We start from the raw sequence: 27,674 nt of genomic DNA, 5'->3' as shown, positions 1-27,674 counted from the left end.
GATGAGGAGTTGCTTCTATAGATGAGCAAAGAAATTGGTTTTTTGAGGTGGACTATATTCCTGGTGAAGATGCTGTGAACATTTTTGAAATGACAACCAAGGATTTAAAATATTACAAAACCTTAGTCCATAAAGCAGCTGCAGGGTTTGAGAGGATTGACTTCAATTCTGAAAGTTCTACTGTGAGTAAACTGCTATCAAACAGCATCGCTTGCTACAAAGAAATCTTTTGTGAGAGGAAGAGTCAATTGATGCAGCAAGTTCCATTGTTGTCTTATTTTAAGAAATGCCAGGACCCCCCCAACCCTCAGCACCCACCCCCTTGATGAGTCAGCAGCCATCAACATCAAGGAAGACTCTCCATCCACAAAAAGATTACAACTCGCTGAAGGCTCAGATGATCGTTAGTATTTTTAAGCAATAATGTATTTTTAAATTAAGATATGTACTTTTTTTAGACATAAAGCTATTGCACACTTAATAGACTACAGTCTAGTGTAAACATAACTTTTGCATGCACTGAGAAACCAAAAAATTTGAGTGACTTGCTTTATCGTGATGCTTGCTTTGTTGTGACGGTCTGGAACTGAACCCAAAATATCTCTGAGATGTGCCTGTACTCGAATTTCAGACTGCCCAATGTGGTCCCAAATACCTCCATTTCTGATGCCTACCTCGCCCTTATTAGATTCATGAATAAGCAGGAAGCCCCACCCCAGTGCCTTATTCAAGGAGACTCTCAGATAAGGGTGTGTTACTTGTTTACAGTTTCTACACCCTGTCAGTAAGGTTCAGGGTGGGTGAGGAAGTCTGCCCTTCTTTTATACAGTGGGAGATGGGAGAATGGGAAAGAGAACATGGGGTCTCAGACCAGGTTAGAAGGAAATGCAAATGGAAGTTGAGAATCTGGTTAATTGCCCCATAAGACTCGGCATCTGCACCAGTTGGAAAGTCTTTGAGTACCAGCTGGAAGCCCTCTGCCTAAAAAGACCCTCTATTTTATAGATGTGGTCTGTAGTATGGTTCGCCCCCCTCCCGTGTCCCCTCAAAGTCCTTTGGAAAGGTAAATAAGCCTGGATGATCTACATTCCAGTCCACTGTACCTTTTTTATCACATAACTCATGTTGACATCAAGCTTCATATTATCAAAATAAACAGTAAATATCCTGGGGTCCTCTCTGCGGTTTCAGGGGCACTATGTATCCCACTGTCAGAGTAGGGGGTGCAACGAGTGGGAGCGTCGCTGGCTCCTCTGGACACTCCTTGCAGCTGGGGCAGGACCCTTCCCCCATCCATGCCCAGCTGCCTTCTCCAAGGTGCGCGGTGGAGGAAGCAGTGGCGCCCCCACCTGTCTCTAACCGAAGACCAGTCTGCCCACCTGCCCTGCCCTGGAGGCCGCAAGGATTATGGGACACAGAAATCCCCCAATCCCACAAAAGCCAGGGTGTGTGAGCCCCAGATATTCTAGTTCTAAGCCCTTAGACCTGTTGTGGCTCTTTTGCTTCACCGCCACTAGATGGCAGCACAGCATCGTTTTATTTCCATTCCATGGGCCCTTGCCTAATCGAGCCTGTTTTTTAATTTACTTTTCTTAAAAAAGAAATATTAAGATGTTTTTCTAATTTTCTGATTATTGAAGAACATTTGGAAAACACAGAAAATCACAAAGGAAAAAATATTCAAGATAGTTATAAAATTAGTAAAATGTTCAGGTTTTTAAAAAATTATTTAGAGGAGATCAGTATGGGAATAGTCTACATTCATTATGCACCATAGTCTACAGAACAAGGTCTAGGGTCATCTGCACTTGAAGAGGGGTCTCTCTTGATAGAAAGGTACCCCTCGAGCACCTAGGGCAGGTGACCTGCCATCTGAATTAACCATGTATTCCTTACCCTAGATAGAAAGTCAGGTTTTTAGCAAATGCTTGGGCACAGCTATAGACAATGATAACTAATTGCTGAATTGCAGGATACAGCTGAAGAGGCTGTGGGAGGTTGGGGAGGGGAAGGACAGGGAAGAGCTAGAGGAGCTGGAACTTGAGTTGTCAGAAAAAGGCCGTAGGCCTACCAGGGGGACTGGCAGACCCTCCGGGCCAGGGTGGAAATGATGGTCAGGCCAGGCTACCGACGCAGCTTCCATCTGGGACAGTGGGCGCACCCCGCACAGGTGAGTTTGTCTTGATGGCGTAGGCCCTGGAAGCCATTGTATGTCCAAGACCAAGCCCTGGCCAGCAGCCCAGGAGATGTTCTCTTCTAGGAACCTGAGAAATCAGAGGCTCCATTCTGAGCTGTGCTCAAGGGCAGAATTCAAGAAACTACAAAACAAAGTAGCAAACAGATTTCACATAGTCTTGGATTTCCCCCAGGGTCTGGTAGAGCTTCCTGTGTCCCTGCTGAGGACTTTGTTTATCTTCCAGGTCACCAGTGGAAGAGGGCAGGAGAAAAGGCTCATTCTCAGTATTCGACAAACTTCCGATTTTTGAGGCACTGGTTCCATCACATGAGCCTTATCCTTGGCATCAGCTTTGTTTTCCAGCCTTTGTCCCCCTGGAGGGTGGTTAATAAATGCCACTTGGTTACAGCTCTCTCTCCTGGCTGCACCTTGGGCTTCTCCATCAGTGAGTGTTATATGTAAGCAAGTCCCTATATAAAAAAAATGTGTTATTTGTATAGTTACAAGGAAGATCAAGGCAACATGCCTTTTCATTCGGAGAACGGGGAAAATGTGTCAGAAGAAGCAATGGTTTGGAATTAGAGACAAGAACAAAGAAGGCAGACCTTGTTCCAAAGAATATGTTCCAAATTAAGCAAAATCTGTGCAGTAATATTTATTGATTGAAAAAGGCCAGATCTGAGCCCCCTTAAAAAAATATGAACATTAAAATATACCCAGGGCATTTACTTTTCCATGAAGGAAGCCCTCAGTTTCAACTGCCAGAATATTGGATGCCTATCTCCCAAATTTGTATAGAGAGAGTAATAAAGATTTAATGCCGTATGAAGCAGTGGTAATACCACATAAAGTCATAGAAGTGGTAGAGTCGAGTGGGACAACCTGGGTTCAGATCCTGGCACTGCCTCACACTCACCAGTTCGGAGACAAGTCACATGACCTTTCAGAGCCTCAGTTTCCTCATCTGCATAATAGGGATATTAATACCTGTCCACAGGATTGTCGTGAGAATTAAAGTAACTGTCAGCTTCCTGAATTACCTGAATGTACCTGATGAGGAAGCAATCATAGAATCATAATGTTAAAACTGAAAGATCCCTTAAAAGATCATTTAGCTAATTTCCTTCATTATGACTCAGGGAAGTGAGACCAGAGAGGTTAAGTGTAGTCGCCCAGCAGGACCACGACCAAGACTCAGGCCTAACTCGGGGTTCAGGGCTTTCCCCGCTTACATCAAGTGCTACTCACGGCTGTGGTGGCGTTTAGCTGTTCAACTGCATTAATCCACCCACAAAGCATTTTTTTTTCTTCCACCCAAGTGGATCAGCAAATTTAATTCTTCATGTAAATTGCTCCCTTTTTGCATCTCTTCAGCTGAGGGGTGGTACGTGGATAGCTGTGCCAACAGGGCTGGCAGTAGACTTTCCCAGAGGGCCAGATGCCTGTTTCAGGAGCAGTAAGTAGGCACCACCAAAACAGTCCCCGGTCTAGGGACTGCAAAGCCGTAGCTGCCACATGCGTAAGACACTTCCGGTTAGTTTAGGTTGCTGCTCTTCCTAGAGGAGAAGAATAAAGATGAAAAGAAAAAGTAAGGCCGGGCGCGGTGGCTCACACCTGTAATCCTAGCACTCTGGGAGGCCGAGGCGGGTGGATCGCTCGAGGTCAGGAGTTCAAGACCAGCCTGAGCAAGAGTGAGACCCCGTCTCTACTAAAAATAGAAATAAATTATCTGGCCAACTAAAATATATATAGAAAAAAAAATTAGCCGGGCATGGTGGCGCATGCTTGTAGTCCCAGCTACTCGGGAGGCTGAGGCAGTAGGATTACTTAAGCCCAGGAGTTTGAGGTTGCTGTGAGCTAGGCTAACGCCACGGCACTCACTCTAGCCAGGGCAACAAAGTGACACTCTGTCTCAAAAAAAAAAGAAAAAGTAAAAAAGGGAGGTAAATAATCATGTTTTCATAGTAATGGAAATGTAAAACACTATTAGTTTAGAAAAATCAAGTGTGGTTAATAGAAAAGTACTATGAAAATACAACCATTGCTTCTCACATGAACATGTGACCACAAGTAAGAAATGTATCCACAGGTAGGGCGTTGCACATTTAAACCCCTGAGCTTGCTGGTTTTCTGTCTGGCAAGGATCTGTGCTGGTGAGCTTGTGTGCTGCTTGGCTGAAAGTGAAAAAGATGGATAAAGTGGCTTTGTATGACTGAGGACTGAAGTATGTTAGCTGGTCTAAAAGCTGGACGCTGCAGCTGTAACACAGATATATCACTGTACCTTCTACTCAATCTATGAGGCTATTTAAAGACAGTTCAGCCCTTTATTTGCCCTGGGTAACTTTTCTTAAAGTCCTTTGTCAATTTGTATTGTCAGAGGCCTCAGTATACCTTTTTTTTAGGGGGAACAGGGAAATGTGGAGGTTGATAAGTTTGGGGGAAGGGGATCTATTCACCTCCTTAGCCTATTTTAAATGGAGTTTATTTGTCCATGTCAGTGTATTTTTGCAAAATGAGTTTCAGAAAAAAATGTGTAGGGCCAGTTTCTCTCTTGTTCACAGACCTGAGGATGGCAGATGAACTGATGAGGAGGCTTTGCCCAGGGCAGCAGGTGTTGGGACCTTACTTCATCAAGTGTGAACCTCTCCTTGACTGTGACCCTGAACCAGGGAATTAAAAAAAGCATCTCAGAACAGCTTGCTTAATAAGAATTTGGGGTTTTGTGTGTTCACATTTTCCTTGTTGCATTTTGAGGGTTGAGATGGGAAAGTATAGTGACCCTGGATCACTCACTTTATGCAAGACCATTGGAAAATGTTTATATGCCTCATTTGAAAATTAAGGGATTTGGTATGCCTCCATAGTTTTCTAAACTTGTACTTAAACTTGTAGTTTGCCTCCATAGTTTGCTATGCCTCCATAGTCTCTTAAACTTGTACTATTAGTTTAAGTACCTTTATAAGGAAAAAATAGCCCAATGGACATGAACTATTTGATTCACCACCACAAACTCATTTCCCATTTTTGTTCATTTACTTACATATACTTTTACATATTTTGCCATTCATGTGTGTGCTGTTTTGCAGCCTTTTGTAGAGTTGGTGCTTCGGTGGGTTGACCGTGTGTGCACGCTCATCAGCTTTAAGTAGCTGTGTGAAATTTTATTCTATTGATACTCCACCTTTTGCTTAGCCTTTCCCCTCTTGCTTCCAGTTTTTCACCTTTAAAGATTGTGCTCCTGACTGCATGTTGTGGAAATTTGGTTTTTTCCCCTCTGGACCCTATGATCTTAGAAAGTTGCTTTTTCCATAGGGAGCCGTCCCGGGCTGGGGAGGTGCCACAATGGGGAGCCGGGGCATTTCTGCCCGTCAGCAGAGAAGGGAGAGGCCAGTGTGACCTTCCCAGCCCGAGTTTGAATGGTCCTATGGAAAACTCCAGCGTGCAGTTCACTGCTGATTCAGTCACAGGCCTTCAGGGCCAGGCGGCCTGTGCCAGTCTTCTGTCCCCTGCTGAGCTCCAAGCATGTTGAGTTTTTATTATTACAGAGAAGAAGGAAACTCGCTCCCTGTCGTCGCAGGGCGAAGCCTAGTTCTGATGCAAAGGGGGCTGCTTTCAGACGGAGACGCTAGGTACTGCCTGCACTCTTTTCTCTCCCTCTCTGTCTTGCTCTGTGCCTTGGTATGTTAGGACTGTGGGGATGCCCTCTGTTGAAATGTTGAAACCATGAATGAATCATCCCAAAAATATTTAGACAAAGCAGCTATGAAAACCAGAGCTCTAGTTCCGAATGAAACAGCCCTGGGGAGATGTGAGCCTGGTGGTGTGTTTACTTTCCTGCTGATGAATGTCTGCAAGCAGACAGAGCTACCGGGAACCCTATTCATGGAGATGCTTTAGAAAATAAACAGGAGTGGGTTTGCATGCTTATATTCCATTCCAAATATAGAAAGGCATAATTCACGTTTCGAGCAGTCCAGGGGATCTGTAAGAGGATAAAACCTATATTTATCCACTCCAATGGTGGGGAAAATTATACTTGGACCCAGAGTGGATTGTTTAAATCCATCGTACACTTTCTAAGGTTTTTCACTTCATCGTAAAGTACGCAGAATATTTTTATCCTGTGCTGTTTTCTGGTATGAGTTGCTATAGGCTCTTCAAGGAGGCCTTTTCATGTAAATAACCATCAGAGTTTGGTTGTAATTTTTTTGACTCTTGGCTTTGTTGTAGTGAAAATCACTGAGCTGGCCCCGTGCTGTGAAATCTGAGGTTGCAAGAAATGGCTCTGCCTGAGAAATTAGGATAATCTGGTTCCTTCCAGATAGTCGATGCTGGCATTCTCTGTGTTCCTATTGAGGTTTATGGCCAGCTGAATACATCTGGGAAATGAAGATAATGGTCCTCGCCCACCTTGGCGAGGAGTTGTAACACCCAGAAACAGCAAGGATGGGTAGGAAGCACCGTGTTCAGCCTGCTCTGTTAATTAACTTCCCACTGCATTTTAGTGCACACTTAAGTGCACTTAATAAGTCGTCCTGCGGGGATATCATAGTTTGTTGTGATCTTGTTTGTCCGACACTAAGCACAGTGATGTAGCAGCCAGATTTATTTACTTTTAAATCAGCGATTAATTGTGGAACACACAAGCTTTTAAGAGGATTTAGAACTTTTAATTCACCAGGCTGGTTTATCATGGACTTTGCACTTAATGGCAAGTTCCCAAACAAGAATCCTGTGTTTCTTCTCAGCAAGGTAATGTTGGCGAAAGTCTTCCAAATGTCAAAAGGGCCAAATCAAAGCTAGGTGTATCAGCAGAGGATTAGCAAAGGGAGAAAAAAAGGGGGAGTTGGATAGAATGGGAAGTGATAGAATCTGGCTTAAAAAATACCCCGGCCAGTTTTAGTTGCTTTGTCTTTCTTTGCCTCTCGTCTGTACTCTGCAGAATCAACAGGATAATGGCTGTGGATTCGCTTTGCAAAGCATAACCTATGAAAGTATTCATGATCCTTGTTCCTGGTGACTTAAGAAATAACCTGAAATGGTTCGTCCAGCGTTTGTACTGTTCATCAGCTTTGGGAGAAAGACTTGTGGCCATTGATCTGGACTTGAAACAACCTCAGTGGGCTTTTCTTTCTGCCCCCGAACCCCCGTCGGGGGTCTGTGTGACAGCAGTTCTCACATGTTCCAGCATCTTCTGCAGAAAGGCCATAGGAACCTACAGCAACAAGAACAGCCACTTTTAGAAAGTCTTGTCTTTGGGGTTGGTTTTCAGCTGGAGACGTTTCTAATCTAGATCTTTGAAAGCTTCTTGCTTCCCTCCTTACCCGCTCCCTGGTGCCCACCCTTGGGAGAACCTGCGGGGCTGAGCTGTGGACTGTTGCCGTCTTTCTGCAGTTGGCTAATTAATTAGCACAGTCTCCCTGGAGCCCTTAAGGCCATTTCTTCTGTCCAATAGCAGTTGTTTATCTGGTGATCTGCTTGGCTCCAGCAGCTGATTTCTAAACAGACAGTAACTCTTTCCTGTCTGCTAGGACTGGGGTCACAAAGCATCCCTCGTGTCTGGCTGTGAGACTGTGTTACTGCTCACACAAGGCTGCCCTGGGAACTCCAAATGTTTTGTTACAAACAAAGGAGACTCTAAGGAAAACATGCCTGCAGTGACATTTCCTGGAAGCATTTTGGTGGTTAATTTCAGTTTAATGTTCAGCTCAGCTGTCACTACTAGGAGACCTTGCAGGTTTCACAGAGAGTTATAAATCTTACCCATGACCCTAAATATACCTACGTTTCTGCCGAGGGGCACCTTCCAGAAGGCCATGCTTCCTGAGGCGTGTCAGGCTCCACCTTTTGGCCCAGAGCCAAGGGGCCAAAGGATCATGCCCACTTGGAGAGGTGTTTGATGCAGCAGAGTGAGCTGGTGCTCCCTGCCCTGCACGGGCATGCGAACGGCCACCGGGCAGGAACGCGGGGCCAACATCTCTGCTCCCGTGGGCTCTGGAAATAGCTGAGGGTCTTGAAACGAGATCAGAGACAGCAAAGGTCTGAGCCAACAGGGCCCATGCAGTGCAGCAGGCAGACAGCCTCATGCCGTGGCCCTCCAACTTCAGAGGGTCTGAGCATCTCCAGGAAGATGCCCAGGCTGGCCCAAGACTCTCATTCTCTAGGGCTGGGGCAACGCCTGGGAGTCTGAATTTTAACAGAGGTGAGAGACGCTGGAATGGGAGACTTGGTGTTAGGTCTCAGAATAAATCTGAGCTCTACCCCTTTCTAGCTACGTGATTTTAGACAAGCTGATTTAATCTCTGTGAAATGGGGTTAATGACTCACAGAATTGTTTTAACGATTAAATGGGATAATATATGCAAAGCAGTAAGTGATCCAAAATGGTATTTGTTATAACCGTATTTATTATTGTTCTTATTGGCACACAGAAGAGTAAGAAATTTAAAAGGCTAAGGAGAAGAGTAAAGCCACAGAAAAATAGGGTGTGTACAGAGCCAAAAAGTGAATCCAGTAATCTTCAAAATAGGCCAGATCTTGAAATCCATTTGCAGCAAGTGACTTTTAACTATTAAATGGTAAATTTTAGTTTAACGTTTTAAATAATTAACTTATTTGCATATAATAAAAAAGATATACAGTCAAAATTCTTCCTCCCACTCTTGCCTACTGTGTTCCCCATAACACAGATAACCACTCTTAATGATAAATAAGAATAACATCAGTACTAACCATGGCATTTATTTACCACTTACTAAAGGCCATACACTGTTCTAAGTGCTTTGCGAATATAAACTTGCTTAGAAGCTCTGAGGTAGATGCTATCATTTTGTCCTCTTGACAGATGAGGAAACTGAAGCACAGAGAGGTTAAGTAACTTGTCCATGATCACACAGCTATGTAGTGGAGCAGGGATTCAAACCCAGGCAGTCCAGCCCCAGAATCCGTGGATTTATCAACTACCCCATCCTTCAAGTGTCACTTTATGCAAATGTGAGCAAATCTAAAAATATTTTATTTTCTTCTCAGTTTTCCTTAAAAGGCAGCATACTGTTCCCATTGTTTTGCACATTTGTTTTGTTCCATACTTAACGCTGCTTATTGGAGATCATCCCACCTGGAGCATAGAGAGCTTCCTCATTCTTGTTCAAAATTCTGTGTGATTTTGGTTAGAGGCCCTCCCTTTATGGTCCTGCCAGGGAGTGGAGACTAAACTGGCACTTTATACCTGTCCTAAAGGCGAGAGACTAATTGAATAAACTTATGTCTGCTGGACAGCTCTTTTCATTGAGGTGTGCTATTAAGGTTTGAAATTGGAAATGAGAGAGTCAAGGGAAGTAAGGGAAGAAAACATGTCTGTCCAGAAATGTTTTCGGATAGTATTAGATCTCCCCCCCCACACGAAAGAAATTCCGGCGACACCATTGTCCTGTGTTCCTGCAGAATCAGCAGCTGGAGCCTGCCCTGGATTAGTTCCTTCTTAGAAATCAGTTTCCCTCCTACACGTGATCTTTGAGCCTGAATCTCTAGCTAGTTACCATCTCTGCAGCCACCTTGCAACAAGAATTGGCAAAATGGCAGCGCAGGCACCCATGTGCCCTTCCCACACCCGCCTCTGACATGCCCTGCTGCTCCGCAGGTTGGACACAGCACCTGCACCTGGTTAAGCTGGGGGCTGTCCAGGCCTTTCCCCATGATATTCCTTCGGCATGAAACACTCTTCACTCATTCACAAAATATTATTGAGCATCATGTGCCAGGCACTGTTCTAGAAGCATTGAACCAGTCCAAGTCCTGCCTTCATGGAGTTTACACTCTAGCAGATGACAATAGCTCTGTAATTAAAACAGGGACAGGACACAGAATGACTGGTTGGCAGGGGTAGAGGCAGAGGGTGGAGGTGGCAGCAGAGACCTGAGTGAAGTGAAGGAGGGAGACTTGGGAATCTTGGAGCTGTGAGAAGCCCAGGCAGAGGGAAGAGCAGGAGCAACAGCCCTGAGGCAAGCATAAGCTGGGCAAGTTCAAGGTTTTCTAAAGTGGAATAAGGCAGAGAAAGAAAGAGTGGGAAGAGATGAGGGGTTGTCACTCATGTAGGCCCTGTGGGCTGTAGGCAGGACCCTGGAGTTCCTTCTCAGCACATGGGGAAACCACTGGACAGCAGAGAGCTAATGTGATTGGGTTTATTGTTTTGTTTTGTTTTGTTTTTGAGACAGAGTCTTGCTTTGTTGCCCAGGCTAGAGTGAGTGCCCTGGCGTCAACCTAGCTCACAGCAACCTCAAACTCCTGGGCTCAAGCAATCCTCCTGCCTCAGCCTCCTGAGTAGCTGGGGCTACAGGCATGTACCACCATGCCCGGCTAATTTTTTCTATATATATATATATGTTTTTAGCTGTCCATATAATTTCTTTTCTATTTTTAGTGGAGACGGGGTCTCGCTCTTGCTCAGGCTGGTCTCGAACTCCTGAGCTCAAACAATCCGCCCACCTCGGCCTCCCAGAGTGCTAGGATTACAGGCGTGAGCCACCGCGCCCGGCCCTGTTTTTATTCATTTAAAAGCTCACTTTGGAGAGAGGCCAGTTAGAAGGTGGACATCAGGTCAGGAGATGGTGTGACTTGGACGGTGCCTCAGTGAGCTGCTCAGTGAACTGGAATTGTCGTGTGCAGAGACCCTTGCACAGCACCAGCTCAGCAGGGTGTGAGCCTGCCCTGGCTGTCCTGGGTCCCCCACCCTGTGAGCCTCCGTGAGCAGTCAGAGCAGGGGAGCACCGCACCAGGGCCGGGGGCAGGCGGCCAGCAGGGGAGCTCCTGAGGGGTCTCCAGGAACCCTAGAACAAAGTTCCACGGGAGCCCTGCGAGGGTTTTAAGTGGTGCTGTTGACATCTGATTTCTATTTTTAAAGGAAGACTGAGGCCACAGGAATCTTGGGCTCAGCCGTGCCCCGCTCCACTCCTCCATTCCCACATTTCTCTCATCCCTTGGCTTTGTTCTGCCTCCATTTGCCAGTCTGTTGTCTCGGCTCCTCAGGCCACACAGTGCAACATGGCCACCAACAACTGTCATTTTAGCCACCTTGACAGAGACTGGCCCTTTTTCTCAATTTCAGTTTTCAAATTCCCAGTGAAGAGGGCTGATTGGCCCGGCCTAGGATCAGGTGCCCCTGGACCAATCAGTAACGGCCACAGGGTTGGGGGGGCAGGATGGGAAACCACTTTCTCCTAACATGGTGGCTCTCACCGTAGGCTCCAAGGGAGAATGGGGGTGAGAGGGGGATGATCCCAGGAGAAAGAAGGTGCCCCAAACATCACAGCTCTTAGGGGGCAGACTAAGCTCTTGGACTCTCATTCTTGCAGGATATATCTGTACGCAGTGGACTTCAGTTCCCCTCCCTTCCTTTTATTCCGGTGCTTTCTCTCTGATGCCTTCTCGACTGTCATTTCCAGCTTTATTTGTCTCCGGTTACATGCTTTAAGCTGATCATCAGGGTTTGCTTCCTCAAAGTTAAGCTGTGGATGGAGTTTCCCGAGGCCAGCTCTTCTTAGGAGGGTGGATTCAATGAGATTGAGTTGATAATCTCTCTCCAATGCCCATCTGTGGTCTGGGAAGCCCTGGGTTTAACAAAAAGTTATTTTGGTTAAAAGGAAAAATTAATATTGACTGACTCAAATACAGAAAGAGGAAGTAGATATTAAGCTCATTTTGAAAAATGAGAGTTCAGTTTAGGGGCAGGCTAGGTAAGCTATTTTGGTTAAAAGGAAAAATGAATATTGACTGACTGAAATCCAGAAGGAGGCAGCAGATATTAAAAGTTCATTTTGAAAAATAAGAGTTCAATTTAGGGGCAGGCTGGGTACTACCCTTTTGAGATATTTGCCAGGGGTAAGAATCGCATTTCATATTCAATTTTAAGGTATTTTTCATAACCATGGACAGTGTTTTCTTTAAGTTGTATCTATCTTTTTTCCTCTATTGTGTTCTCTTTTTTAACCAGTAATTTTCCAAATTCTATTCCGATAGAAGCAGAGTTCTTTTATTTTTCATGTAACTTATATCTAACCCTGTTTTTCTTATAAAATATGCTTGCTGGTTTTGTTTTGCTCGTCACTGAGGATGAGTTCATCACAGTTTAAAAAAAACACACAGCTTGGTTATTACTTGGAGGTTGTCATAGAGATCTGTTTTGCAGAAGATAGAAGAATTTTATCCCTTAAAGGGTTTTGGTGCATAAACTGCGACCTCCAGTCAGCCAGGCTTCATGCTACTTTTAGGGTATTTGAATGACCTTAAATTAGCTACAGGACCCAGGAATCTTGCTGTGATTTACAATTGATATGTTAAAAACCCTACTGTTCCTATTCAGTTTTTCTCTCCTTTTATCCCATCCTGGTATTTTCTGAAGGGTTGGGGAGAAGGCTGGATGAAGCCCATCCTGAAGCTGCTTTAGTTGAGGGGCTAACGGGGTCAGGGGACCCAGTTTAAGAAAGGTCACAGATTATACTCCAACTTCCCCAAAAGTAACCTCGACGAAGGCACAGGTCAGTCCTGTCCTGAATTTTAATATCAAAGACTGTGTTAGTTCTTTGAACAAACAGTATTATAGTGGAGGAAGCACATGCTGTGGGGCTGGATCACCAGGAATCACATCCCAGCTCTGAACTTGAACTTTCTTATCTGTACAAAATCAGTGTGGCTGGGAGAACAGGCAGGGATTTTATAAAGCTCCTGGCCTGTAGGTGGCAGGTACTAATAAGGAATAGTGACATAAGTAGTCTGGATTTATCTTGAATGCTGAAGTTCTCAGAGCACTTTCACACCTCTTATCCCACTGGATCGTGGTGGTGATAACTTGGCCTGTCTTTATAATCCCAGTGAGAAAGCTGGGACTCTAAGAGGTTAGAGTTTGGCTTTCCCAATGCACCTTCCTTTTTCCTGAGCCAGCCGCCAACCCAGCCTGGGAGGCTGACACACTCAGGTGGTTTCTGTGGGGCGACAGTTCCCAGGATGGATCGCTGAGTGAAATTCCCCTGGAGGGTCACTTGGACCCTGCCCTGTCAGTCCTGGGTCCAGGAACATGGGATGACTTCTCTGGAGGCAGGTGACCTGCCCAGTTTGGGTTCATCCAGAAACTCATAACCTGCTGTTTCCATCTGGAGGTCACCATTGCCTAGTGAGCAAGAGGACAGCCTCTGAGGTCCAACCGGCTGAATTTGGACCTGCTGTGCCCACTCACAGCCCTGAGCCCCTTACGTGCCCTGATCCTCCATGACTCCCCCTTAAAGGGGGTTATGATGACATCTGCCTCCCTCTTTGAGTGGCTGTCAGGATTCAATGAGAAAATGCAGATGAGAGTTTTAACAAGAACCAGGCCCATAGTAATCACTGACAAATGTTAATTGTTATTATTGCCTGTAAAAGGGGCGTGATCATACCCCTCTACCCGTTGCCGCCCAGCCAGGTTCATTTGCCCGCTGCCCAGGAGGAAGCCAAACGCTTAGACAGCAGCAGGGCATACAGCTGAGAAAGAATTTATGTCACATAGTGCTAAGCGGGGAGACGGGAGAAATTTCTCAAGTCTGCCCTCAAATCCGAATTTGGGAGACAGGGTTTTTAAAGACAGTTTGGCGTAGACAATTTAGTCTGCTGATTGGCTGTGTTGGTGCAGAACCACCGTTGGATGGGGGTCACAAAACCAGCTGAGTCAGTTCCTTGGTGTGGTCCGCTGGTCTCAAAAAGGTGATGTTATCTATGGAGAAAGCTAAGCATCTGTATGGCCTCCAGCTGTGTGGCTCCAGAGTGGCAATTATAGAGAAGCAAATAGGGGGACAGCGGCTAATTATTATCATTATTTTTAGCTTGGCCTGTGCCTTGTTTTTAGCTAGTCCCCTACCACAGTTCCTGCTTTGTACTCTTTTATCAATTTATAAAGGTGGTTTCATGCTTACCTCTGAGGCATCTGTTGAAGACCAAAGATTCCGTGTGTCTGTGAAAGGCTGTGCACACACAGTTTGACGTACACAGAGGACGCTGTCAATAAGGGCCATTAACAGGGCGGCAGTAAGGAAATAAATCCTACCCCTGCCTGCGTGGCATGTCCTTGAACATGGCAGAAACTCTCTTTGCTGATACTCATCTCCTCCAATGGGGAGAAGACGTCGCAGGGGGTACCTGCTTCCACCGCATCCCCCGTCTCATTTTGTGACACTCTCAAAAGCCTTTCCCTCCGGCACGCAAGGTAGGAGCAAGGTTGGAGGTGGCAAAGGGAAAGGCCCTGTCCTTTTGGAGAGTCTGAGGAACCCCAACAGAGAAGAGTCCACGGAAACGTGAGTGAGGTAGCCCTGGCCCCGTGTTCGGCAGGTAATAAGCTGGATTTTCACCATCGCGTTGCTGCCTTCAGCTCTGGCTGGGAACTGCGGAGAAGGGCAGGCAGAGCACTCTAACCCATGTGCCAGGCACAGGGCTCCACTGGGACCCACCCAGCACTAGCTGGGAGGCCTGGGACACCCTCCTGCCTCCCTGTGGACCTCTGTGTGTATCCATAAAATGAGGGGTTAAGATTCCATTCGGTCAGTCATGTAACAAATATTTATGGAGTACCTTATGTGCTGGGCATTGTTCAAGGTGTCAGGGATTCAGCGATTTTCAGAACAGATAAGAATCCCATCCTGGAGCTCATGCTGGAGTGGATGATTCCAAGGCAGCTTCCCACTCCCACTGGACGTGTGCTGCTCTGCCCTCGACGGTGCCCCGTGCCCCCAGCACAGTGCCACATGCCAGGCTTGTGGCAAACTGGACCGCCAGTCGTCTGGAGATTGGGAGGGGCCTGATTTTTCTTTTTAATTGCCCTGTTCCTTGGTTCCCCTTTAACGTAAATGTTACTAAAGCATCCACGTAGAGAAGTGCACACACATTGTTGAATTTTCACTGGTGGACACATACACATAACCAGCACCCATACCTGGAAACAAAATACGACCCACACTCAAGAAAGTCTGTATGTCCCTTCTGGTCCCTGACACTTCCAACACAGGGAAAACCGTCTCCAGACTTCTGATACCAGGTCTTAGTTATTTTAGCTTTATAGGTACCTTTTCGCATGCAGGTTCTTTCACTCCATGTTATATTTGTGAGATTCATTCATGTTGCTTCACATGGTTGTGGCTTGTTCATTCTCATTATTGTATGGTATTTCATTATATGAACATTCAACAATTTATCCATTTTACTGTAAGTGGACATATTGATTATTTCCTGTTTGGGGCTATTAATACTGCTGTGAACGTGTGGATCTGTCTTTGGTGCACATGTTTGCATTTCCCAGGGACGCTGCTCTGCCCTAGGATATGTGTATGCTCAGTTTTAGCAGCTTCTACCAATTTTCCACAACGGATGTACAGAGTAGGTTCCCCCCAGCAATGTGTGATAATTCCAGGTGCTGAACACTCAGTTTCTTTTACATTGTAGCCATTCTGGTGAGTGTGTCCTGGTATCACATGGTGATTTTAATTTGTATTTCTCTGGCATCTAACAAAATTTCCCAGGGGATCCTGTTGTTCCATTTAAACATGACAATGACACAGCCATCTGTCCACCCAGGTCTTTCCCTCAAAGACATCGCAGCTTTCCTGGACACCCCCTCTCACACTATTAACAGTAGCAAAGTCAAGAGTAAGTCAAGTCATTTCTGTCCACCCTTCTTCCACAACCCCTGGCTGGCTTTGTATCTCCCCAGTAAGAAGAAGAAAAATGTCTCCGAACAACCAGTCAAGACCACGCGGGACCGGGTGCCCACGTATCAGTATAACATGAACTTTGAGAAGGTGGGCAAATGCATCATCATCAACAACAAGAACTTCGATAGGGTGACAGGTGGGTGTGTGGGCGTGGGCCACCCTTTCCTGGTCCCTTCCGTTTCCTTCAGTTTGTACAAGACACTCATGGGAGAAATGCACCTGCTGTGACAGACACCCCTCCCTCCGAAGGTGGGATTCCTATGTCCCTGGGAAAGAGATGCAGGGGAATTGAGAACCTTCAGCCTAAGGTCCCACCTTCTACATTAGCTGACACGGGACTTGAAGCAAAGGGGAGCTGTTTGGCTTTGACCCTGAGGAGGCTCACCTGCCCTGGGCAGGCTCAGGTGTTAGCCTCTCCTTTGGATTTGCTTCTCATTTTCATGTAAAATGCAACCTTGGAGGGGAGGACGTACTTCAGGCCTGGCCTGCAGACACCTCAGCCAGGGGCTGCTCAGCCAAGGACTCTGGCTTGGTTCCCGCAGGTATGGGCGTCCGAAACGGAACAGACAAAGATGCCGAGGCCCTTTCCAAGTGCTTCCGGAGCCTGGGTTTTGACGTGGTCGTCTACAATGACTGCTCTTGTGCCATGATGAAAGATCTGCTTAAACAAGGTGAGTGCTCATGGCTCCTCTGGCTTCCTCCTGCCCCCCCAGAGGAGCAGGGCCCGGCGGTCTCAGGAGGACGTCGTCTCAGGACAGAGGGATTTCAGCATGGGAATCCTTCCTTCCTCCTGGCCGGTCCATTCCTGTCCCGGGGTGGGCAGGTCTCTCAGGAAACTTCAGTCTCTCTGTAAAAAGATGAAATCAGCTTAAATTCCAGCAAGAAAAATAGGTTCTGTATGTACAGGATGGTCACAATTTGAAAAGGCTAATAATTCCTAGGAGGTAACAAGTGTATACTATCCTGTCCAGAAGGAAGCTTAAGTGTAAGCTTTTCCCTGGTGGCAGATAGAGAATAATAATCCCCATGTACTTCAGAACTACTTTATTTTTTTTATATAGCATGTTCACAAAATTATTTCATTAATTTTTTAATCAGATTTTTAACACAACCCCCACAGCATTGGCCAACAGAATATTATCATGCCCCTTTTATAAATGTGAGGACGGAGCTTCAGGGAGGTTAAAAGAGATACTGAAGGTATAATTAGTAGGGGCAGAATTGAAACCCAAGGTCAGGTGTTCCAATTCCAGGACAAATGCATTTCCTGTTATATCACACTATCTAATGGATGCCATGGGATGCTCTGGCATTTAGGGCAAGTGTTTGAAGGGAATGTCCTTTTAAGTCATTAGATGTGGACCCACAGGCACTAGGTAGGAACACAGCGCAAATCACTGCTGCTTTTCTTAGCTACGCAGCTAAAAAAGAAAAGACCACACACTCTCTTTATTTTCTTTTAAACTAGGCATCTTTTCCTAATTTCTTCAAATGTGAATCTTACAAGCTGACCTTTTGTACCTTAGTAGGTCACAAGATAGAGCACACTAGGAACCAAGAGTTGGAGTTCTGGGTCTGGCCCCACTTCTAACAGCTGGGCGACCCAGGCCAGGCAACCGTACCTTCCTGATATTTTCGCTTTCCTGAAATGCAGATCATGATACCAGCTCCTCCTGTTTCTTGGGGAGGGAATGAGGAAGTTTGGGAGCATGCTTTGGGAAGTGTAACGGCCTGTATAGGTATAAGGGCTTGACCCCCAATTGTAGCTTCTGTTCTTGTGAAAGTTTCTGTTCTTGTGAATTCCACTCAGGCCCAGAGCATGTCACAATCACAGAATTCTTGTTTATTATCCTATCAAAACACTAAAGCAGTTATTTTTCTTGACTGTATGTGTAATCACTTCCACTGAGGACAAAATTCTCATTTTCTAACTCTGTCCTAATTCATCCAATCTTAAAATAAAAGAATTCCAGCTTTCATCACCATCGCCTTGTACCTCTATTATCAAAACTAGTACAAAAATCACCATGCAGACGAATGCAGAGGTGTCTCGGTGATTAGAGTGGGGGAGGCCACACTTGCTCTGTTTGGGACCAGTCAGGCAGCAGGGCTTTACAGTGCCCTGGGCTTGAAGCCTGGCCCCAAGGCTCCAAAAGGTTGTGCCACCTCTGGACAAAGTTATGAAACTTCTCCAAGATTCCAGTTTTTATCATTGACATAATGATAAATGAAACCTACCTAGATTTCAAGGATGGGGAGTTCTTATAGGGATTAGCAGTAACTTGTACAAAGTACCTACATCAGTGTCTGCACATAGTAGATGCTCAAGAAATTCTAAATCTTACTCTTCCCCCGTCATTGATCACAGAGAAGAAGAAAGGATATGTTTGTTAGTATCACAGAACCTTAACTGAGTTCAAGCTAGGCCAACTGGCTACATGACTGGTGATTCCTCAGTATCCTAAATTGACAGCCAATCTTGCATTTTTGTTTTATTTTCTCTCTTTTTCTTTAATTTTGTTTTCTTAATTGTGGTAAAATACACATAAAATCTACCATCGTAAGCCTTTGTGTGTAGGCCAGTGGCAGTAAGTATATTCACGTTGTTGTGTCATCATCACTACCATCTGTCTGCAGAATTCTTTTCATCTTCTATAACTGAAACTGTGTGTCTATGAAACACTAACTCCCTATTTCCTCTTCCCCCCAGCCCCTGGCAACCACCATTCTACTTTCTCTCTGTGAACTTGACAACTCAAGGTACCTCCTAAAAGCAGAATCCTACAGTATTTGTCCTTTTGTGAATGGCTTATTTCAATTAGTGTAATATTTTATTTTCTTTAACAAATACTTGCATGATGCTTATTATGTGGCCTGCTTTACAAATATTATCTCATTGAACGGGCACTATGATCTCCACCTTAGAGACAAGGAAAGCAGGGCACAACATGGTTAAGTAAGGTGCCCAATGTCACAGAACTGGCCAACAGCAGGGCCCCAATACTCTGCCTTCTGTGGCAGCTTGAACCCTGTGGCACTCGGGGCTCCCTTCCTCATGTGGCAGCCCCATTCTGCTTTCAGACTGCGTGAGAATTCTAGAATTCTCCCTCCCTCAACTTCTCCCCGCTGGTCTTCATTCTATTCAGAGGACAGTGCAGATAAAGTCCCATCCTTGGAGAGGAGCCTGGTCCCCGGAACCACCCCTCCCTTCTCCCCTCTGACCACCAGTGGCAGCTGCCAGGTTACCTCTGGGCACACTGCATCCGAAGTCCCACAAGACTTGTGTTTTAACTCTTCCCTGTTCACATTGTTTGCTTGCAGCTTCTGAAGAGGACCATTCAAATTCAGCCTGCTTTGCCTGCATCCTGTTAAGCCATGGAGAAGAAAATCTAATTTATGGAAAAGATGGTGTGACCCCAATAAAGGATTTGACAGCCCATTTTAGGGGGGACAGATGCAAAACCCTTTTAGAAAAACCCAAACTCTTCTTCATTCAGGTAATCGCTTTTCAAAGCCAATCTAATTGAAAATGAGAAAAGGTTACACAATGACAGGGAGGGAGTCATTTTTACAGATCTACGTGCTGTTTCCGTGGGGGTTTGCAAATGCGGGTTTTGTTTTTCTGTCTGAATGTTGGCATAGGTGTTTGCATTGGATCACAAATTATGAAGGCTTAAGATACTGCAGCACCTTTGTTTGCTTCGTCATTTGACACAACATTCATTCATTTATCAGTTCATCACCTTGTCATTGAGCCCCTGGTATGTGCCCGGCACAGCTCTAGGCACTGGGCGCAGCAGGGAACAGCGCACATTTCTGTGCCCAGCCCCATGGAGTGGTGTCTGCTTTGATTGACATTTAGGCTTGCCGGGGGACGGAGCTTGACGACGGCATCCAGGCCGACTCCGGGCCCATCAATGACACAGACGCTAATCCCCGGTACAAGATCCCAGTGGAAGCCGACTTTCTCTTCGCTTACTCCACAGTTCCAGGTACCAAGTCCGTTGTCTCCTAACCACACCAGCCCATTTCACCATGAAAATGCAGACTCGGGCATGTCTTAGTCTCCTCTTGCTGCATTAATAAATTACTGTAAACACGGCGGCTTTTACCTTGCAGTTCTGGAGGTTACAATTCCGAGTGAGTTGGCAGGGCTACGTTCCTTCTGGAGGCTCCAGGGCGGGATCATTTCCTTGCCTTTGCCCAGCGTGTTCGAACCTCCTGCATTCCATGGCTTGTGGCCCTTTCCTCCACCTTCAAAGCCAGAAACCTCACGTCTCTCTGACCCTTCTCTCCTCACTTCGGTCTCTTTCTGACCACAGCTGGGGAAGGACTCCTGTGATCGGACAGAGCCCACCTGGGTTAGCCAGGGCCATCGCTCTATCTCAGTCCTCTCACCCTAACCACAGCTGCAAAGTCCTCTTTGTCACCTAAAGTAACATAGTCACAGGTCCCAAGGTTGGGGCGTAGATACCGTTGGGGACCATTATTCTGCCCATCATGGGGACGTTTACACTTTTCTCTCCGGGAAGGCTGAAGCCTCTCATTTATCGATACAATTATTATTGGTAACTATAAGAACATATATTTTTAATAGTGCTTTACAATTTACAGTGTTTTTCATGTCTTTTTTCTCATGTCATCCTTATAATAATCGTGTAGGTAGTTAGAAAAGGTGTTATTGCTGTCCTGATTTTATGGGTGAAATAAAAATTGAGCTTGGGTGAGCTTGAGTGATGTGCCAAAGATGAGACAGATTTGGGTACACAGCAGAGCTGTGGCTCAGCCCGGCGTCCCTTACCCTGCAGCCTGTACACAGGTACCAGCAAACGCCAGTAATGAGCGAGCCTACTAACTGTTTACCAAGCACTGTGTTTGACTGAGTCTATTAAATGAAAGTCCTTCCTTTGTTTTGGATAAAACATCACTAAGTGAGAATTTTCCCCGCTGTTAATAGTAGGTTTGTTGAGCGCTTGGTGCAAACTTATTGGTTATGATAAATAGGTTGGTTGTGTTTGAAAACCCAGCTCTGACGGGATCTACAGATGAGATTTTTGAGAATGATAACTTGCCAAGTTTTAAGGATGGTATAAGATAGGAAATAATTTGATCTTCCTGCTCTTGAGAGGGAGCGGGGTAATACGGGGAATGTGTCTGTGTGAACAAACCCAGTAGTAGACTCACAGGTGCTCCAAGCAAGGTCTGCAGGAACTAAAGGAGGAAGGTGAACTCTTCTGGGGAGGCAGGTGAGAGAGGCTGTCCTAAAAATGAGCTGTTGTAACTGAGTCCTAAAAACTCAAACCGGGATAAGAGAAGGGTGGCTTGTCAGACAGAGTGCTGAGGGGTCAAGTAGTCTGATGCATCGGGTAAAACTCGGGCTGGCACGGGGTACGTCAATCTGCTTGGGCTGCTGTAGCAATATACTCTAGACTGGGTGGCTCAAACAACAGAAAGTTAGTTCTCCAAGTTATGGAAGCTGGGAAGTCTAAGATCAAGGTGCTGGCCCATTTGGTTTCTGGTGAGGACTCCCTTCCTGGCTTGAAGTGGTCACCTTGCTGTATCCTCACATGGCAGGGGGAGAGAGAGAGAGAGAGAGAGAGAGAGAGAGAGAATGAGCTCCCTGGTGTCTCTTATAAGGACACCAATCCTATTGGCTCAGAGCCCCGCCCTTGTGACCTCGTTTAATTATCTCCATAAAGGCTCTGTCTCCAAACACAGTCACATTGTGGGGTGGGGCTGTAACAAGTGAATTTTGGGAGGACACGGTTGAGTCATAGCACAAGGTATGACAGGGCATGGCAAGGGTCAAACCTGGACAGGTAGGCAAGGGGCCCTGTCGTGGTGGACTCTGTGTGCTTTGCTAGGCAGCCCGAACTTCACCCTGGTAAGGGAGTACAAGGGAACTGTTCTAGGTCCGAGTCATAGGGTGAGACTTGTATTTTCGAATGGTTACCTTGAAGACCCTGTAGGACAGGGCTTAAAGGATGTGAGTCTGGAGAGGCCCCCTCACCAGGTTATTAAATTGAATGAAATAACATGTGTGACCCCCCCACACCACAAATGAAATGCATTGTCATGCCACTAAGGCCATTGAGCTCAAGCCTTATGCTGGTAGTTTCCAATACCGTGAGCTGCAGGAGAGAATTCTAAGTGCACTCAATCACTTTATGCACATGGGTTATTTCTATTTATTATACATTGATTCCATAACGATTTGTTAGAGATGATGATGACGACCCAGTTCTCATCAAGCTCATCATGTAAACCAAATACAACTTTATTTTGTCTCACACTGTCCTTTTAAACTGGGGCCATGAGAGGGAGGTGGAATCTTCCCTTGCCCCTGGGTGAAAACTTCAGCAGGTTCATAGCTTTGTTCCTCGTGCTAAGATATTAGACAATATCGTGGTCACTTTCTAAAGTCACAAACAGTTGCAATACTGTAACCTGAATGTCCAGTCTGAAATAATAACTAAAAACCCTGAACCTGAGTTGGCTTTAAATTTCTCCCAATTCCAGATCAGACCTGCTATAGGGCTAAGGTGCTAAGGGAGCCTTCAGCTTTCTCTTGTTCCACTTGCCAGATTCCTTTTTAGATTCTTTCAGGGTCAAATATGAGAGGGAGGGAGGGAAAGAGGGAGAGAATGGGAGGGGGGAGATGTGAGTCCCAAGTCCTCGACCTCATGCTGTGGACCAGTCAGATGATTAAAGCTGGGGGCTTTCGAGTTCCTGTGTTCCCTGCTCCTCTGTCCCTGGTTAGGCACTGTGACTCCTTCCTCAACTCCTGGGCATCCTCCAGGGTACTTGTGCATTCTCTATCTGCTGAGGTCTCCTTGCCCTTTCAACAGGACTTGTAGACAGGACCCAGGACAACCCAAGAGCCAGCTTCCTCTCCCGTAGACCACGTGTGGTCCACAAGAAACACATCCTGTGCTGTGACAGTGCCAGCCCTCCCAGGGCAGCAGGCTGTCCTGGCTCTACCCCTAAGGCAGTTGGGCGTTTAGCCACCTCTTGCCTCTGGATTTCTTTAGCAGGATCCAACTCTAGTTCTATATCCCTCAACGGCAGGAACACATCTCAGAATTCTCCGAGGTTCCCTGCAGATTCCTTCTCTAGGTTTAGATTAGAATGTAGCACTGATCCCAAAAGGGTGGTGAGGAGTTCCAGAGTTACGGAGTGGTCCCCCAACATTTCTTTTGGAAGTCTTCACGTGCAGATGGGTCCCACACCCACTCATGTATCGGATATGTATCATGGGGGCACGTCCATCAAAACCAATGCAGGAGGGTGCCCTGGCAGCATCCACCAACACTGGCCCTTTGTGATGTCGTGTTCCATGCTGGAACACCCAAAGCATTTTTGAGCATCTTCATGCAGCCCTGTAAATCAAAGATGTTTGCCCTCTGAGCACACCAGCATAATTCTCATTGGTGACTTGTGTGCAGAGTCGAGTGAAATAATTTCCAAAAAGCCAGGTGTGAAAGCCCTGACACTGAAAGCTTGTTGTCCTGGGTGAGTGGAGCAGCCGGCAGAATTAGCTGATCGATCTTCTCCTTTCTTTCCTGTTGAAGGCTACTACTCGTGGAGGAGCCCGGGAAGGGGCTCCTGGTTCGTGCAGGCCCTCTGCTCCATCCTGGAGGAGCATGGGAAAGACCTGGAGATTATGCAGATCCTTACCAGGGTGAACGACAGGGTGGCCAGGCACTTCGAGTCTCAGTCTGATGACCCGCGTTTCCACGAGAAGAAGCAGATCCCGTGTGTGGTCTCCATGCTCACCAAAGAACTCTACTTCTCCTAGTAACCGTGCCAGGGTGCATCCTAGCTCAGAAGCTACAGATCATTCATTGATGAATCAGATTCTTTTTTAACGCTCTTGAAATACCTGGAAATTCTACAGGATTTTAATTTCAGGAAAATGTATTGATTCAACAGGGAAGAAACTTTCCGGTGCTGTTATATGTTCTCTGAATTTTCAGAGACTTTTTTTTTTATAATGTTACTCATTTGATGACTTCGTAATTTTCTCTTAAGATTAATCTTCTTTGTATTTCTTTCACCTTGTTATGGCCCTTAGTACATGCAACAAAAGTGACCTCTGGAGAAGGCTCTGGGCTTTGTCCACTGTAATTGGGGGTGACACTAGTAGAGTCAGAGTCGTATTTGCACTCGGCAAAGAGAACCCCAGTGTTTGACATAAAACAGGCGATATTGGCCTGTATTGTAGAAAGTGGGTATTGAGTGTGACTTGAGTGATTTTTCGCTGGCTTAGGGCAGATTCTCATGCATAAACTCCCAGATATGTTAGAGGAGGAAAAAACTAAATGATTCTAATATGTGTCAGTCAGGATCAAGTCCAGAAAACAGAAACCGTTTTAGGTGTTTCTGTTCCCTCAATAGAGGGAATTTTTATTTTACGTTACTTTTGTAGAGACACAGTCTCACTTTGTTGCCCAGGCTGATCTCTCCTGGCCTCAAGCAGTCCTCCTGCCTTGGCCGCCCAAACTGCTGGGATTACAGGTGTGAGCCATGCCCGGCCAATAGAATTTAATACAGGAAATTGACTTACGTAGATGATAAAAGAGAAGCCAAATAGCAAGAATCTGTTACCACACCTAAGGCTCTGAGGATAATGGGAAAAGGCATGGTATCCTATGTCTAGAAGCTGGATCATCGGAGGATCTGGAACCATGGTGAGAGCTGCCTGGTGGGAGCTGGGACCACCAAGGGATTGTGGAAAATGGAGCCATTGGCAACGACCAAGCCACTGCCTGAGATGGAGGCAAGACCAGGGCTGAGTCAGATACAGAGAAATACCCTGGCCTTGCCTCTCCTGCCCTCAAGTCTTCTTATCATTCCAGCCCTACCTAGAAAACACCTGGCCGGGGCCCTGGGAAGAGTGATTTGCTTGGTACAGAGCAGAGCAAGGGCCAGTGAGGTGGGGGAGGCAAAAGAAATGGATGTACGCTTGGCCCAGAATGTGAATGTAAGTGATCACATTCCCCGATGTTCAGCAATGCACCCATTCAGTCATCTATTCATTGGGTTGTCAGAGAATCTACGTATGTGCCAAATAATCTGTTTTAGCTTTAAAATGTATCTGGAACTTTGTAGATTATTCCAAACTTTATTCTGGATAAATTTTTGTTACCTGTAATGCTACAAGTGGGAAAGAGTTTACAGCAAAGATTTTTGGCACTTTGTTTTCAAGGTGGTTTTATCTTTGGAATTCTTGATAAAGTACTATTTTTTTCTGCCTAATTGGTTAACAAAATGTTCGTATTTATTGATTAAAATGTGATTGCTTAATTCCTAAACCAGGCTGATTTGCTTTCCTTTTAAAGTTATTTATGGTGGTGGGGAAATAAGAAAACAGAATAAGAATGGTCCTACTTACTTACCCTCACACAAAATATAACGCATACTGTTTTTAAGCTGGACATTCATAAAATAATCCCTTGGGAAACCAAGACTTCTCATAGAAAGGGTTAATCAACTTAGAAAAATGTTTGCGATGGGCTGCCGTTTATTAATTTGGCAACAAAATCAGATGGTATAAAAATATCTTCTTTCAAATAAGAAAACTAAATTAGGGCCAGTTATTAGACTTGTCCCTGGTTTCCTGCCATCTAAAATATTCCAGATGTTCAGAATTTAAGTGGAGATCATGAATCAAGGATCAATAAGCATCTACCCTACTATTCCCAGAATTCACAGGTGGTTGTTTGGAACATAGGCTATCTTATTAAAGGCCCCTGTCATAGAAATAACCATGCCTAAGTGCCTTGCAATTTGAAGTAAAAACCATAGCACTCTACTTATTTGCCTTGCAAGCTTCATTAAAGGGAAAGAAATGACCCCAAGTGTCAAGGTTAATTTTTTCCTTAATTCTCTGAGAAGTTATAGGTTACAAATAACGAATATTACCTTGTATTCCTTAGATCAGAGATATAAAATTGCTGTTTAAGAGTCTTTGTCCTTGAATACTTTCATGGGCACTTGTTTATCAAGATCAGAAATCCCATTTCACATTGGTAGGCATTCAGTCACACCTCCATTCTTAAACTTTACAGTCATTTTATATTCCGAAATTCTGATGACAAATGACCTTAAAGGAGCACTCAGTCCTGGTAAACGTACATTCCCTGTTCTCGTTGTTGGTGCAGGAGTCCCAGTCCCAGTGCTGCCCTTGCGCCATGAGGAAAACAGTGCAAGCTGTGGCTGTGACGTACTCACTGGCAGAATGGGCTCAAATCTGGGTTTCTGGGGGTTCTTTTCCCTTCTTTTCCTCAAGGTGCCACTAGGGCACTAGGCTATTTAAATTTCAGCTGTTAATACATTCACAGACGGCTTTAGGCTCTGCCCTAAGCTTTTTCTCTGAGCATATTTCCATAAACCATCATAAGTCCATTATGTTTATGAATTGCTCAAAATAGGTCTCAAAGTGCTCAGTTCATTGTAGTCACATGATCTAAAACCTCAAGGAAACCAAGGCTCCTCTGTGAAAAGGAAAATGACATCCACTGAAAAGTCACAGACACTGGTGGACACATCTTTTATGTTGTCCCCAGTCTTGCAGTGCATCACTTAAAAGCTTGTTACCAGCTACTCTGGTGACCGAGGATTGCCTTTTGACTTCCTGGGAGTACACCTTTTCCTCTAGCTTTTCATCCTTCAGGCCCTTGCCCAGAAAACATCGGGCCACATGAGAAGCTGTGCTGGTCACCTGTTTACAGCAGCAATTCATCTGTGTCAATAGGCCAGGGGACAAAGAGCAGTAGTCCAGGTTTACTTACTTTGGGAGGAATGTGATCCTTCAGAGTTCTTCAAAGTTATGCAGATCACAAGGCTCTTCTACACTACTTGCCTTGTGAAAGAGCAAAAGACATTCTCCCTGCCAGAGGAGGCAGGAATGCAGGCCAGGCCACAGGTCCCAAAAAGAGTGGGGGAAGTTTTAAAGAGACAAGGTATTTTTTTGCCTTTTTTTCAGGCCATTCCCTCTGTTAGGTATTCCCCACTCTCAATTGTATGCTTCCATATCTATGGGAGGCGGAGCAACTACTCTGTTACAGTCTCCATTTTAAATAAAGCCTCTGCTGAGTGATGTAATAGGATTGTTTATGTGTTCTCAAAGTGTCTGCGAATATGAATTGCAGCCGTTAAAATGTCCTCATAAACAGAATGGGATTAAGGGAGCCATTCCTTGCATATTTTCATTGGCCCAGAACTGTTGTCCATTGAAGCCTTGGAGGGTGTCTCTTTCCACCTGTCCTTGGAACCCTGTGGACACCTCGGAGAATTATTGCCTCTCCTCACCAGTGTGCATAGACCTCAGTGCTTTGTTTAGGATCAGATGGCAAGTAATTCTTTTTGATTCATAAATCATTAACACGAACACAAAGAACATATTTGGAAAGCCCCAGCCACCACCATGGTATTGATGTGGACACGGAAACTCCATTATTTTGTAGATTCATGCACGAACAGCCCTCCAACATTTGAAATCACCAAAGCCAAATACAATGAGTTGGCTTTGGTGTGAGTTTTGATTTATATGGCATTATAAATATTTACGGCACTATAATTTTCTAACAAATTTGTTTTAAGCATTTCAAGCTAAACTATGTCAAAGGATTTAAGTTTGGAGGACATGTGGGGTTATGGCTGCAGCTATTCAAGGCTGAGCATTTCTTGAGGTTTGATGGTCTGACCTAAGCAAATAGCGTGAAATTCAGGAAGGATTTGGGAGAGGGAAGTCTAAAGGGCAAGACA

At 45.4% G+C, this 27,674-nt stretch overlaps 1 protein-coding gene across 3 annotated transcripts in view; it reads left to right on the top strand.

Annotated features, from left to right (window-relative positions):
* CASP7 (caspase 7) overlaps nt 1–25,219 on the top strand; it is a 38,312-nt gene extending 13,093 nt beyond the window's left edge. For 2 of the 3 annotated variants that reach the window (XM_045567850.1, XM_045567849.1), the window contains exons 3-7: nt 15,905–16,041; nt 16,448–16,576; nt 19,227–19,402; nt 19,768–19,897; nt 23,477–25,219. In XM_045567850.1, coding sequence (XP_045423806.1) covers nt 15,905–16,041; nt 16,448–16,576; nt 19,227–19,402; nt 19,768–19,897; nt 23,477–23,703 — 799 coding nt within the window. In that variant the 3' untranslated portion in view covers nt 23,704–25,219. Of the gene's footprint in view, nt 1–13,989; nt 16,042–16,447; nt 16,577–19,226; nt 19,403–19,767; nt 19,898–23,476 lie in introns of those variants that run through there. The other variant, XM_045567848.1, reaches the window with a different exon arrangement.
* Nucleotides 25,220–27,674: the final 2,455 nt, after the last annotated feature.

The sequence above is a fragment of the Lemur catta genome, chromosome 14 (genome assembly GCF_020740605.2).
Source record: "Lemur catta isolate mLemCat1 chromosome 14, mLemCat1.pri, whole genome shotgun sequence".
NCBI lineage: Eukaryota > Metazoa > Chordata > Mammalia > Primates > Lemuridae > Lemur > Lemur catta.
The sequence above is the reverse complement of the archived record's forward strand: the minus strand, read 5'-3'. Positions and strand labels throughout refer to the sequence as shown.